The 14,675-nt window shown below is 39.0% G+C and overlaps 2 protein-coding genes and 1 long non-coding RNA gene across 3 annotated transcripts; all 3 read left to right on the forward strand.

Annotated features, from left to right (window-relative positions):
• Positions 1-794: 794 nt before the first annotated feature.
• On the forward strand, positions 795-4,226 carry LOC143576841 (enoyl-[acyl-carrier-protein] reductase [NADH], chloroplastic-like). The gene is made up of 3 exons (XM_077060850.1): positions 795-1,279; positions 4,016-4,071; positions 4,154-4,226. The coding sequence occupies exons 1-3, from the start codon at positions 1,142-1,144 to the stop codon at positions 4,224-4,226; spliced, it is 267 nt and encodes an 88-aa protein (XP_076916965.1). The 5' UTR covers positions 795-1,141.
• Positions 4,227-10,186: 5,960 nt separating this feature from the next.
• LOC143576849 (uncharacterized) lies at positions 10,187-10,593 on the forward strand. The gene is made up of 3 exons (XR_013143007.1): positions 10,187-10,244; positions 10,326-10,400; positions 10,495-10,593. It is a non-coding gene; the product is annotated as an uncharacterized LOC143576849 (long non-coding RNA).
• A 2,266-nt stretch (positions 10,594-12,859) lies between these two features.
• Positions 12,860-14,375, forward strand: LOC143576850 (uncharacterized). The gene is made up of 4 exons (XM_077060856.1): positions 12,860-12,911; positions 13,694-13,803; positions 13,882-13,938; positions 14,027-14,375. The coding sequence occupies exons 1-4, from the start codon at positions 12,900-12,902 to the stop codon at positions 14,322-14,324; spliced, it is 477 nt and encodes a 158-aa protein (XP_076916971.1). The 5' UTR covers positions 12,860-12,899; the 3' UTR covers positions 14,325-14,375.
• The last annotated feature ends 300 nt before the right edge of the window (positions 14,376-14,675 follow it).

Below are 14,675 nucleotides of genomic sequence, written 5' to 3' on the forward strand. Positions count from 1 at the left end.
GGTGACGGTGAGGAGGTTGTGTTGGTGGATACGTACGGTGGCGCCTCCAGATCAGGCGAGTTTACATAATTGAAATTTGCTAATGTAGGTGAAACAATTCAAAATAATTGAAAAAATGTACAAGTGAATAGTAGGTTCTGTATATTTAATAACTGAGAACTAGATCTATTTATATAGGGAGTTTATAACTGTCATAATGTTCAAACTATGGATAAAATAATGACAAATAAACAATAATAAACAAACTTAGAATAACGATACATAAAATAATAATTATAAGTAGGGGTGGTATCTGGTACAAATAAAATTAACATACTAAACAATAACATACAAATAACTAGAATAATTACAGTTTTGAACTAGAGTAATTACGGAGTATGTTATAAAAAATAATATAGTGTAACAATAATTAGTCTAGCTCAAAAGTTATAGTGTAATGATAATTACTCTAGTGTTAACATAATTACTCTAGTTATGTTTACACTTTCCACGATAAAAGTCATTTGTATTTGATCCAATCCCAAAATAAGTATAAGTATAATACATAATAAAGTAATAAACGCAGTTAACAGTAGGCTAAGCAGCATTTTACCAATCTCCCTCACATTCAGCAGTGATACTTGAGCCAAATGTTAAACTTCAATTCTATATTTATAAATTCACAGTTGGTTACATTATTTGTAATCCTCATATAATACTAATAATAGGTTTTTTCTTTAACTGTTTGTTCTATATGTACAAATTCACATTTTTCATTTTATGAAAAAATTTTAACTTCAATTATGCTTCTTTGCTAGATTGCATACACTCAAAATGATGGCAATTGGTGCTTCAGCTTTGCAAATAACTGCAAGGCCATCCGTTTTTCTTACACAAAGAAGTCTTGGGGTTACAATGGCAACTTTTGTACATGAGTCTGATAGAACTTTGTCATCTAAGCTTACCAGTTCGTCTCATCTGTCATCGGTTCTAAAGCTTAATCATAAATCCACAACAACTCGTCCTAGGTTTCAAAAGTTTGTTACAAGGTCAATGTCGGAAGCTTCGGGAAGCAAGCCTGTTTCCCAGCTGTCCATTGACTTAAAAGGTTCGAATAAGTTGGATCCTTGTATTTCATGTTTTCTAAACGGAAGATGCCATAATGGTTATGTTATTTGTTAATTGTAATGTGAAGGTAAAAGGGCAATTATCGCCGGTGTTGCCGATGACATATGGTTGGGCTATTGCAAAATCTTTAGCTGCTGCGGGTGCTGAAATTCTTGTTGGAACGTGGGTGCCTGTAAGTAAAGTAGTTAAACTCATTTTGGTCAAAGAAAAAAAAAGTTATTTAAAAAAACACAGGTCAAATGGGTCAAAATGGTTGAAATTCACACATGTTCTGTTTTTACATGCATTATTTCTATTCATAGCTTAAGATTGTAGCTGTAGTTATATTATTTCTATTCACACATTTATATTATCTCTGTGGTGGTTAATTTATTTTTCGGGGGAAGGTGTCCTAAGGTGTTGGCAGAGTTTGTTGCGTCTGCCCCACTTACGCCGTTGCTTAAACCGGACAATGGGATTAGACCTATTGCCGTTGGGGCCATTTGGAGGCGGTTGGTCTCTAAGGTGGCTATGAGGGGTGTCGGGAAGGAGATGGTTAAATACCTCGGTGACTTTCAATTTGGGGTGGGAGTCCCCAGTGGGGCAGAGGCCGTGCTTCATAGCGCGAACAGGTTTCTAAATCAGTTTCATTCGGATGGGTCATTGGCTATGCTTACTGTTGATTTCTCCAATGGCTTCAACTTAGTAGATAGGACGACCCTTCTACATGAGGTTCGGAGTCGATGTCCTTCCATTTCTCTTTGGGTGGATTTTTTATATGGGCAGTCGGTTAGGTTATATGTGGGTGATACTTTCATTAAATCCACCACTGGGGTTCAACAGGGGGACCCTCTTGGGCCTCTCCTTTTTGCCTTAGCTTTGCACCTACTTGTTCACCAAATCAGAGATCGGTGCAAGCTTCTCTTTCATGCTTGGTACTTGGATGATGGCACGATTATCGGGGATACTAGAGAGGTAGCCAAAGCATTAGATATTATCAGGTCTGAGGGGCCTCGTTTGGGTCTTGAATTAAACGTTAAGAAAACAGAGTTATTTTGGCCAACATGCAATGGGGTGAAGGCACAGAAGGGGTTGTTCCCTTGCGGGATTGGAAGGCCGGTGCTTGGCGTGAAACTCCTTGGTGGTGCTGTAAGCCAGGATGCGGGGTTTATCAGCAGTTTGGCTATGAAAAGGGCATCTAGCGCTGTGGAACTGATGAGCTGTCTCCCAAGACTTCGGGATCCTCAATGCGAGCTTCTTTTGCTTCGCTCATGTATGGGAGTCGCCAAGCTTTTGTTCGGTTTGAGAACATGCCAACCTATGTATGTGGGGGAAGTTGTTTCTATATTTGACAATGGTCTTCGAAGGGCGATTGAGGACATCGTGGTTTGTGGAGGTCCGTTCTTTGGGGATCTCCAATGGAGGTTGGCATCACTTCCGATCCGTTATGGGGGGTTGGGTCTCTGTTCGGCCGAGGATGTATCTACATATGCTTTTGTGGCTTCGAGAGCACAATCGTGGTGTTTGCAAGACCATATTCTTCGGGGTTGTGATATTTATGGGTTGGACTCTGATTATGGGTGTGCGATGGATCGCTTACGTACTTCACTTCCAGATTTTGATCTTAGCGGGTTCTCTAATGAGGACACCGTCCCCCCCTAAAGCCCAACATGTTGTGGTGAGTGCCTTATTTAGTGGAATCGTCAAGAGTTTAGAAGTGAAGTTTGATCTATCCCCTCACCAAAAGGCGGTGTTTGAATGCCTTCGGGCTCCTCGGGCTCAGGAGTTTCTAACGGCCATCCCCATTGAAGGATTAGGCCAACGTATGTCGGGTTTGGAGTATCGGGCTATCCTTAAGTACCGGTTAATGATCCCTATGTTCCCGACGGATGAACCTTGCCCAATTTGTCGCAAGGTCTGTTTGGATTCTTTTGGTGACCATGCGGTGCATTGCAAAGAATTGCCTGGCTTTAAATACAGACATGATCTGGTTAGGGATGTTCTGTGTGATGTTCTTAAACGGGCAGGGATTTCTGCTAAAAAGGAGGCCCCTGTTAACTTTATCACGGATCCTCTTGAAAGGAGGTCTACTTTACGACCAGCTGATATTCTTGTGTTCGGGTGAGCAGGGGGGAAACACGCCTGTGTGGATCTTACAGGAGTGTCTCCTCTTGTTGGGCTCAGGGACCGTGGGTTTGTTGTGGGTCAGGCTGCGTTGAAGGCTGAATCGGGCAAAGTTGTTAAACACGAGAAAGCTTGTTTAGATAATCAACATGTCTTTCTACCATTTGCCTTTGATACATTTGGTTTTCTGGCTCCAGAGGCTGTGAAATTTTTGAGTAGGGTTCAGCGCGTCGTACACGGAACCTCTTCAGCTTCTAGGTCCCAAAGCTTCGTTTTTAGCAGGATTGGCTTTGCTGTTCAAAAGGGGGTTGCGGCGCAGCTTGTTGCCCGTTTGCCTGTCACTTTATTGTAATCGTTTTATAGTAAATTATATAAAACTTCGATATGGAGTATTAAAAAATTCATAATTGACACGTTAGTTATATATACATAGATGTGTGCATGCATGTATATCAAATTATGGGTCTAGTCTAAGGGTGTAAACGAACCAAGCCGCTCGTGAGCTTGTTGATATCGGGCAGCTAAAAGCTCAAATCCGAGCTAAAACACGCCGGAGCTTAAAAATAAGCTTGTTTACTAAATGAGTCTGAGCTCGATCCGTCTTGCAAGCCTAAACGAGTGTAGTAGTTATATAATTTGTATTTAATATACTAGTATATATTTATATAATAATTGCTATTATATATAAAATTATGATAAAAGTAACTAAATAATACATATTTTGTTATATATAAAAATTATAAATACTAAATATATAAAAAATAGTTATTATTTCTAATTTGTCTATTTTGACCTTTTGATGTAGGCGTTAAACATATTTGAAATGAGCCTACGCAGGGGCAAATTTGACGCATCACGGGTGTAAGATATTAACTTATTTTCAACGTTAGTACAATAGCAAGTGGAAATTTATAATGAATAACGTCATCTTCCATTCTTTCAGACTACCAGATGGTTCTTTGATGGAGATTACTAAAGTTTATCCACTTGATGCCGTTTTTGATAACCCTGAGTAATGGAATAGGTACCGGGTATTGAACACGAACTCAGACTCGTTAATTTGGCTAACACCCAAACACGAATATTATTATTGAGAAACTTCACAAAACTCAATTACCTAATTACAATCTCTAACCCCAATGTACGGGTATTTATAATCTAACCTATCATAATTAGACTACAACTAGGATTGCTAAATAATAGGGCATGATAATTATACTAACAATTAAATCTAAGCACATTTAATTATCTATAATTATCCACTCCTTAAATCTCGTTACGTAACCTTGCACGCCAAGTAACGGCCTTTAACCGAAATTCCCAACAATCACCCCCGGAATTTCGAACTCGAAACCGACAAGTCTTCAACTCCAAGTAATTCTCGCATCTCCTTGAACTTGATTCTCCCAAGAGCCTTAGTCAAGATATCGGCACATTGCTTAACACCGCTAACATGCTCAACACTTACTTCTTCACGATCAACACATTCTCGAATGTAGTGAAACCGAGATTTAATATGTTTGGTCCTTCCATGGAAAACCGGATTCTTCACGAGTGCTATTGCTGATGTATTATCGATGCGTAACACCACTGCTTGAATTTCCTTGTCGAATAACTCACTTATCAAGTCTCTTAGCCAAACCACCTGACACGCGGCTGCGCTTGCCGCCATGTACTCTGCTTCACACGATGAGAGTGCAACCGTGCACTGTTTCTGAGAACACCAAGTAATTGGTGAAGACCCAAGATAAAACACGTGCCCCGTAGTGCTTCTGCCATCGTCTTGGTCAATGTTATGGCTACTATCACTATAACCAAGTAACACGTTTTTCCCACGAGTGTAAGAAATACCAAAACCAAGAGTACATTGAATATAACGAAGAATTTGTTTTATAAGAGTTGCATGAGATTGCTTCGGGCTTTGCATGTACCGACTTACGATTCCGACCGAATACGCCAAGTCAGGACGAGTTTGTAACAGGTACCGGAGACACCCAACAATCTTTCGATATCTCGTAGCATCAAAATCTTCTTCGTCTTCAAATTTAGAAACTTTTATGCTCGGATCCAATGGAATTTGAGCAGGATTGCAAATCTCCATTCCCGCTTCTGCTAAAATTTTCTTCGCATACGCTTCTTGCTTAATTTTTATCCCATCCTTGCTTTGTGAAACTTCAATTCCGAGATAATAAGTTAGCTTTCCCAAATCCGACATCTCAAAGTTTAAAGCCATCTCGCGCTTAAACTCCACTATTAAGTTTAAATTTGAACCCGTCACGATCAAGTCGTCAACGTACACACCGACTATTAAAAGATCGGTTCCAAGTTTCTTTCGGTATACCGCTTGTTCTTCTATGCACCGGTGAAACTTCATATTTAACAAAATACTGTTCAACTTTGTATTCCACGCCCTCGGAGCTTGCCTTAAGCCGTACAACGCTTTGGATAATTTTTATACTTTGTGTTCTTCACCCTTTTTAACAAAACCAAGCGGTTGAGAAACAAAAACTTGTTCTTTTAACTCGCCATGTAGGAACGCGGATTTAACATCGAGGTGATGCAATTCCCAACCTCCATTCGCTGCGAGAGATAACAATAGACGGACCGTTTCGAGTCTAGCCACTGGTGCGAAAACCTCGTCAAAATCGATTCCGGGTTGCTGAACATAACCCTTTGCCACGAGTCTCGCCTTGTGTTTATTAAGCGAGCCATCCTGTTTCTTTTAACCTTGAAAACCCACTTTAAACCAATCGTCTTTGCATCACATGGTGAATCAGTCAATGTCCACGTATTATTTTTATTTATCAAGTCAACCTCGATACGCATTGCTTTCATCCACTCCGGATTCGATTTTGCATCATCAAAACAAACCGGTTCATCATCCGCAAGCAATAGCAAATCTTCATCAATTATACTCGAATTCAAGACATAATCATTAAAATGTACCGGGGTAACCGTGGCTCGAGATGATCTCCGAACATCCGGCTCAGGTGTAACCGTGTTGTTTCTACTAGCCGGGCTTGTTGGAGCATTTTCGACTATCGGTTCTTTATCGTCTTCTTCACCCCCGTCACCACTTGAACTCGTAGAGTTCGACTCAGGGCTCGACCCGATGTTTTCGGTATTAACGGTTCCTTCTCCGGTGTCAATTTCATCACCAAAGTTAACCCAAAACATGCCAGGTGCTCGATCCTCCTCGTCGATTGTTTCGGTACTTTTACCCCAATTCCAACTTTGCTTTTCGTCAAAATCCGTGTCACCCGCTCGACTCACAACAATTTTCCTAGTCGATGGATTGTATAAACGATACGCCGCCGAACCTTTCTCGCTCCCGAGATAAACTAAACGATTCGAACGATCGTCTAAGTTCTTAATATTTCCCGCAACTATTTTTGAATACGCGACACATCCAAAAACTTTAAGAAATTTAAGATCCGGTTTCTTTCGTTTTAACATCTCATACGGTGTTTTGTCTTTTAACGCTCGAGTTGGAATTTTATTAATCACGTCGGTTGAATGCCTCACCGCTTCACCCCACATATAATTCGGAACTTGTCTCGCTTTTAATATGCTTCGAGTCATATCCAATATCGTGCGGTTCCGCCTCTCGACAACACCGTTTTGTTGAGGTGTATATGGAGCAGTTAAATGCCGAATAAACCCCTCGTTTTCTGAGAACCGATTGAAATCACGAGAAGTAAATTCTCCCCCTCGATCGGTTCGAAACGTCTTGATTTTCCCATTATTTTCCGCTTCCACCATGACTTTAAATCGCTTGAAGGTGTCGAAAGCTTCACTTTTTTCCTTCAACAGAAAAGTACACATGAAACGAGAAAAATCATCTATCAAGACGAACACGTACCTATTTCCGACTATGGTACTAGGAGTAATGGGCCCGCATAAATCTCCATGGATTAGTTCCAACGCTCGGGTTGCTCTAAAAGTCGCCGACTTCGAAAACGGTTTCCTCGTTTGCTTCCCGACTAAGCACGAGTCACAAATTTGATTTTCCTGATCAACTTTGGCATTCCAATGACCATATAATATTTAACCATTTGTTTCATAGACTCGAAATTTAGGTGTCCTAGTCTCGCGTGCCAAAGCCAATTCTCTTTATCAATCCGGGCTTGTAAACACACGGGTTTCCCCGTCTTTAATTTTATCGTATAAAGACGATTCTTGGATCGAGTAACCCGCATCAACAATTTTCCTTGATCATCATACATCAACAAGTAATCATATTTCATACGAATATCACAACCACTTTCCGTTGCTTGCCCAAGACTAATAATATTACTTTGTAAACTAGGAATATAATAAATGTCGGTCAATAATTGTTGCTCCCCCGTTTTACCGACTAGCAATATCGACCCTTTCCCGCAAATATCAACATAAGACCCATCTCCAAATTTAATTTTGCCACCAACACGCTTATTTAACTCAGAGAATAAAGATAAATTACCCGTCATATGGTTGCTCGCACCGTTATCCAAATACCACAAGTCTTGTTCGTTCGAACCACTCTCGTAATCTTTTGGTATAACCTTCTGTTCATTCAAGTACACTTTTTCTTGAACACACTGCACCATATAGAGGGACGAGTCTTTTTCTTTTGCGTCGGCCAAATGTGCTTGTCTCTCTTTCCTTCGTACCGGACACTTCGAAACGAAGTGACCAAATTCATCACAACGAAAGCATTGAACTCCCGAGTAATCCTTTTTACCCTTTCGTTTATCCCCTTCGTTAGACCCACCTTGTGAACCACGGTTCTGACTCCCACGTCCACCACCACGTCCACTACCACGTCCTCGATTCGAACCTTTCCCGCCCCCCTACTCGATTCGTGTGAAAACTGATTCGAACTCGAAGAGGATTCAGAATTATTAAACAAAAGTTTACCTTCTTCAGAACGCAACACATGCCCTTTGATACGTTCCTCATAAGCCTTCAACCTCCCGACAACATCCTAAAAACCGATTGTTTTAAGGTCTAACACTTGCTCGAGGGATGCTTCAACTTGGATAAACCGGCTCGGCAGGCTTGTGAAGAATTTCTGGACTAACTTCCTTTCTTCATACGGTTGTCCAAGTGTGGCTGCTTTAGAAGAGATCGCGGTCATTCTCGAGGTATACTCGTCAATGGTTTCGGTTTCTTTCATCATCATACCGCCAAATTCACGTATTAACGTATGAAGTCTAGCATACTTCACACGTTTCGCGCCCATATTTCTTGACTTTATGGCATCCCACATATCTTTTGCCAATTTAAAATTACCGATTTGAAGTATCTGTTCCTCGGGAATCGACTGAAACAGAAGCGCCTTCGCGATGTTATTTTGCTTCGCGTCATTAGAGCCCGGGTCAATCACATCCCAAACTCCATGAATCCCAAAAATAACCTCCATATGCATACTCCAAATCGTGTAGTTTGTTTTCGTCAAACGCGGACACTGAAACGACCCGGAGATCGTCTCCTTTTTCGCTTGGTTCGCGTCACCCATCTTGGTTCTACGACTATAAGTTTTTGAAAAATTCTTTGTGTAACTGGTTCAATTTTTCCAGCCTACACGATTAAACCAGTTCCGAATCTAATCCGAACACGCCTTTCGTTTTCAGATACAAATACAACTGATTCTCTTTCAATAGACTTAAAATCACAATTTACTTTTGAGCCATCCTATCACTTACTCAAATATTTGTATGGTGAATTATTGATAATTTATCAATAATCTTGATTTTTTTTTTCAGATATACTCATCTTCTTTATTTAGATGTGTCAAAAATTGGGTTCCAATATGTAGAAACATATATATTACATCAATATAGCAGGTAGGCGGACAACAAGCTGCGCCGCCACCCCTTTCTGAATTGCAAACCCTAACCTGCTAAAGACATACCCCTGCCCCTTTGGAGTCGACACATTGCTATGCACAACCTGTTGGACCCTGGTTAGAAAACGGATAGCTTCCGGTGCCAAGGAGCCAAATGTATCAAAAGCCAGAGGGACAAAAACATGTTGGTTCTCTTCGCAGGCTTTAGCATGTTTCTCCAACTTCTTCGTTTCGGCCCATTAAATTGAATTGAATTCACAATTCACTTTATTGAATAAATTATTATCTCAAACGTGAGAAGTTAAATCAACTCCACCCAACTCTACGTATGCACAGGACGCCGACCAAACAAAATCCCTTTCGCCGATCGCCGATTGTTGCTGCTCACTGCTCGGACCCTCACGTCGCGGGTTAGTTCCGACTGCAGGTCTTGTAACACAGGTCTCGAACACCGCGATGGAAGTTCCCTCACGTCACAGTTACTCCGACCACAGGTCCGATGAACACAGGTTTGAGAACGCCGATTACCGCCGACAAACCCAATCGATCGTTGCTGCTTTCCCCTCACGTCGCGGGTTTGGATGCTGCTACTGTCGAATTGATTGAACGCCGGTTGCAGGGATTGAACGACAATAAAATTGCCCGTCGGAGATCTTCACGTCACAGGTTTCTCCGGCTTCAACACAGGTCCTTCTTCGGCTCTGATACCAATTAATGGAATTGGTACCAGGTATTGAACACGAAATCGGACTCGTTAATTTGGCTAACACCCAAACACGAATATTATTATTGAGAAACTTAACAAAACTCAATTAACTAATTACAATCTCTAACCCCAAGCACGGGTATTTATAATCTAACCTATCACAATTAGACTACAACTAGGATTGCTAAATAATAGGACATGATAATTATACTAACAATTAAATCTAAGCACATTTAATTATCTATAATTATCCACTCCTTAAATCTCGTTACTTAACCTTGCACGCCAAGTAACGGCCTTTAACCGAAATTCCCAACACTGAGGATGTACCTGAAGATGTTAGTAGTGTTTTTATATAATATAGTATAATACAACTGTCATAACAATGTGTTCAAACAATGAAATCCATATCATTGACTTGTATTGATGTGAATTTAATCATTTATGCAGATCAAAGCCAATAAACGTTATGCTGGAGCAAGTAACTGGACAGTGCAGGTGCATGCTAAATTATAATGTTCCACTAAAACTATAGTTTTCCAATTGTGTACAGGTTTTACTAATTTTGGTTATATTCAGGAAGTTGCAGAATCTGTAAAGCAAGATTTTGGTAGCATTGATATTTTAGTCCACTCACTTGCCAACGGACCAGAGGTTGACCGTTGACCTATTCATGAACAAAAATATAGCGTAATTTGTTTTGTTACTTAACAAATGCATAATCATAGTAATAATAATACGTGATTAGGTCACAAAACCGTTGTTGGAGACATCGAGGAAAGGTTATTTAGCAGCAGTATCTGCATCAAGCTATTCCTATGTTTCTCTGCATAAACATTTCCTTCCAATTATGAACCCAGGGTAAACTACTAGAGGGGAAGCCCGGGTTCAAGTTTGGATCTGAGATGTAACTATAACGGTGCCGTGTCTAGTCAAGCATGTGTTGGACTTGTTATTTGGATCTGAGTGGTAATTAGGGGTTTTCATGGTCCGGTTTAGCTGGTTATAACAAAAATTCTGGGCTGAACAGCCTGAACTACTAACTACAGTTTTGAGAAACGACAAACCGACTGGGTTGGGTGGGTTGGACGGACCGGCTGGTTTGGTTTTTTGTTAAATATCATTGGTTTGTATTTAAAAAATTTATAAAGATTTAAATAACTTCTGATTATAGTGCAAACACATCATTACATATTTCCAAGACTAGAAAAAAAATTATAACAAATGTTTGACGGCCGGTTAAGGTTTTATGTTTCATATCGTACTATTGGACTGTGAAAATGATTGTTTGAATCTCAAACTGGTTGACTTGTTTTGGCTTGAACTGCGTTACTTGTTAAAATATCCTCTTCTAAATTTTTCTTTATTGCATATTTACTCAAATCAAAACTTTCCATTAGGACAAACATATCCTTCTAAAATAAAAAAAAATAAAAAAAAACCTTTTAATTTATTAATTTACCAACCTTTTATCTTTATCTAATATAACTGTAACACACAGTCGGTGCCACAAGATGATATTTAAGTTTTTCTTATTGTTTTTTATTTTTTTCATTTTTCCTTTTTGTACATGGGTATTGAGTAAATGAGACCCGGGCCATAAGATCATATTTAAGTTCTTTTATATTGTTTTTTCCGATTTTTGCAATTTGACTTTGTTATTGTATTTTTTTCCTTTTACCGACCAACGTCACGTAGACTGACAGTTTTAACGTCGGCCCAAAAATGCTCGGGTTTCACCAACACCCTTATTTTGTGTTTTTAGGTCTGGCACTGCAACTGTCGCGTAGCCTAACCGCTTCAACGCCCTGGGGCCGATAATGCTCAGGTTTTACCAACACCCAAGTTTCATCGACTGATGTCACCCCAAACATTGTCTTACTTCGGTTGATTTCGATCACGTTCGTTACGGTTTCGGAACTAAAACATAACAAAAAAAAAACCAAAAAACATTGAGGCCCAATGGGGTGACATCAGACCCGTGATTGGGCCAAGTGACAGCATCACATTAGTCTATTAATTTTGTTATATTTTTTATGTTTTTAGTTTTAATACCATATGAAACGTAGTGGTAATTGACCGAACACCAAAAAAAATTTAGTTTCGGTCGCGTAACTAACGTATATGAAGCCGACCAAAACTTTAACGAACATGATGGAAACGCCTAGGTTTTACTAACACCCGAGTTTTTTACCGACATCACCCCAGTGGTCCACCTCAATTTTTATACTTCTTTTTGTTTTTGTTTTATTTCCGATATCTTAACGAGCGTAGTAGAGACCGACCGAATTCACGCTGAATTACCGCCTCGACGCTCGGCCACAAACCTATAATTGGGCTAAGTGGCGGAACTACGATTAAAATTGTTTTTTTTTTTAATTCTGGTACCATAAAAACGTAACGGTAACCGACTGAACACCAGTTTTATTTTTTTGTTTTAGTTTCGGTACCGTAACTAACGTAGCTTAAACCGACCAAAATTGTAACGAACATGATGGAAACACCCGTGTTTTACCAACACAAGAGTTTTATCGACCGATGGCACCCCTATTGGTCCACCTCAATTTTATATTTTTTTTGTTTTTGATTTAGGTCCGATATCGTAAAGAGCGTAACCGAAACCGACCGAATTAACGCAGAATTACCGTCTATATGCTCGGGAACAACAAGCTTGGGTTTTACTACCGCCCAGTTTTACCGACCGAATAAATGTCGTTTTAAATATATATTTTTTTATATGTTAATTTGATGAATTTAGTTGGGTTTCAACTCTTGGGGTTTACCAACATTGTCTATACCGTAACGAACGTAACTAATGATGACCGAAGTCATGTTGACTCACCGTCGTAACGCTCGTGTTTTCCAATGCCAAGGAACTAACGGACCGGTTTACCGACCGAATAGATATGCTAATTTTTTGTATGATACGCTATACAATACAAGTGCCAATACCTACCTAATTCGCGTTGACACGCCAGTATCACACCCGGATTTACCGACAAGTTCAACGGCGCAACGCGCGGGTAAATCACTAGTTAGATGAGTAAATGCAAAAACCCATAATCATAGAAGTGTGCTGATAGACAAGAACCGGCAATTCTCTGGGATCACTCCTTTGTTCGTGAGCTGCCTGGTGATCCTCGCACAGATGTCATGCCGCGCCAGGTCAATTATTATTATTATTATTATTATTATTATTATTATTATTTGCTGATTTTATTGATTGAGATTGAATTGAATTCAAATGCACTTATTCCAAACCCTAGAATTAGACACTAAATATTTATAATTAGAATTAGATATTGCCTTTTGAAATTAGGAAATTAGGGCTACATATGAAATTACTATTCTAGAGTAATTACACTACAAAAAGTAGAGTAATTATTATTATTATTATTATTATTATTCTAAAGAGAGTATTTTTTTGTAGTTAATTACTCTAGTGCAAAACTTTGTAAATATAGTTGTCAATAGCGAATAACGGTCAATTACGACAACCTACCTATACACTACATTGCGATAGTGATGAAATAGCGGGCGCTATTTGATGTTTAAAGATATGGTATTAGAATTTTTTTTAATGTTTTACACTGAAGTACTCCACAGTAATAATCAATATTATCAATAAATACCACTAAAATAGCTATTATAATCAATAAATACCATCAAAAGAGATTATAAAATAAAAACAAAAAAGTAAAAGGCAGATGGTCGGTATTTCCTGCTATTTGGTCGCTAAAGATCACTTAGCGCTAACCTGCCACTATGCTACGTTATTCGCTATGGGCGCTATCGACAACTATGCTCTAGCTCAAAAAATGCAGATACTCTAGTTATTTGTACGCGTCTCACGATATGAATTGTTTGTATGTGATCTTAACACTTGACATTGAATCATTCTGGATTGTAATTAAGTTATTTGGGTTGTATAATTTCACAAATTTTAGGTGCATCATGCGTGCTATTCAAAAGTAGCCCCTTCTGTTCAAGTGGACAACCCTAAACTAGTAGCATGGTCAGAATCAGTTGCAGAAATTCTTGATTTAGATCCTAAAGAGTGAGTTTCTTAGTTCCTAATTAGTATTTCCTTTCTAAATCAGTTACATATTAATATTTATTTATAATTATGTTACAGATTTGAAAGACCAGATTTTCCACTTCTGTTCACCGAGGCATCCCCTTTAGTAGGAGGGTAAGGAGTAAGCACCACTTATTATTAATAAACGGAAAGTTAATTACAAATTTACAACTTAAAAGTAAATATGTTTACTTACTTTCAGATTACCTTATGCTCAATGTTATGGCGGTCATCAGTTTGGATCGTGGGCAGGTCAATTGGGTGATGGGCGGGCCATAACACTTGGTGAGCTTGTGAATTGTAAGTCTCAAAGGTGGGAGCTTCAGTTAAAGGGTGCCGGAAAGACTCCATACAGTCGGTTTGCTGACGGTTTAGCGGTTCTTCGTAGTAGTATACGCAGTTGCAGTGAAGCGATTTATAGTCTCGGGATTCCAACAACTCGCGCACTTAGCCTTGTAACAACTGGAAAATATGTTACACGTGACATGTTTTATGAGTAAGTTTTACGTAATTATTAGTTAAAGAATTTCTCTTTTTTAAACACTTTAACATCATAGTAGCCAATTATTCATTGTATGACAGATATTGAGTTAAGTGCCATTTTCATACATGTGGTTTGTTCAATTACGCAACTTTAGTACCATTTTTGAATTTTTTGCAAATGACTACTTCAGTTTTCTAAAACTTGCACTTTTAGTACTTTTTTCTAACCCCGTTTATTTTTGTCCGTTAAGTCAAGGGTACTTTGGTAATTTCATTATTTTCTTTATTTATTTTTTCTTTTAATCACATACCCCTTTTATATCCATAAAATAAAACATTAAAACTCGAAAAAAAAAATACACTGTCTC

This window comes from Bidens hawaiensis, unplaced genomic scaffold, assembly GCF_021521415.1.
Source record: "Bidens hawaiensis isolate Kalapana, Puna unplaced genomic scaffold, B.hawaiensis_p1.1 tig00028319_1, whole genome shotgun sequence".
In the NCBI taxonomy this organism is placed as follows: Eukaryota; Viridiplantae; Streptophyta; class Magnoliopsida; order Asterales; family Asteraceae; genus Bidens; species Bidens hawaiensis.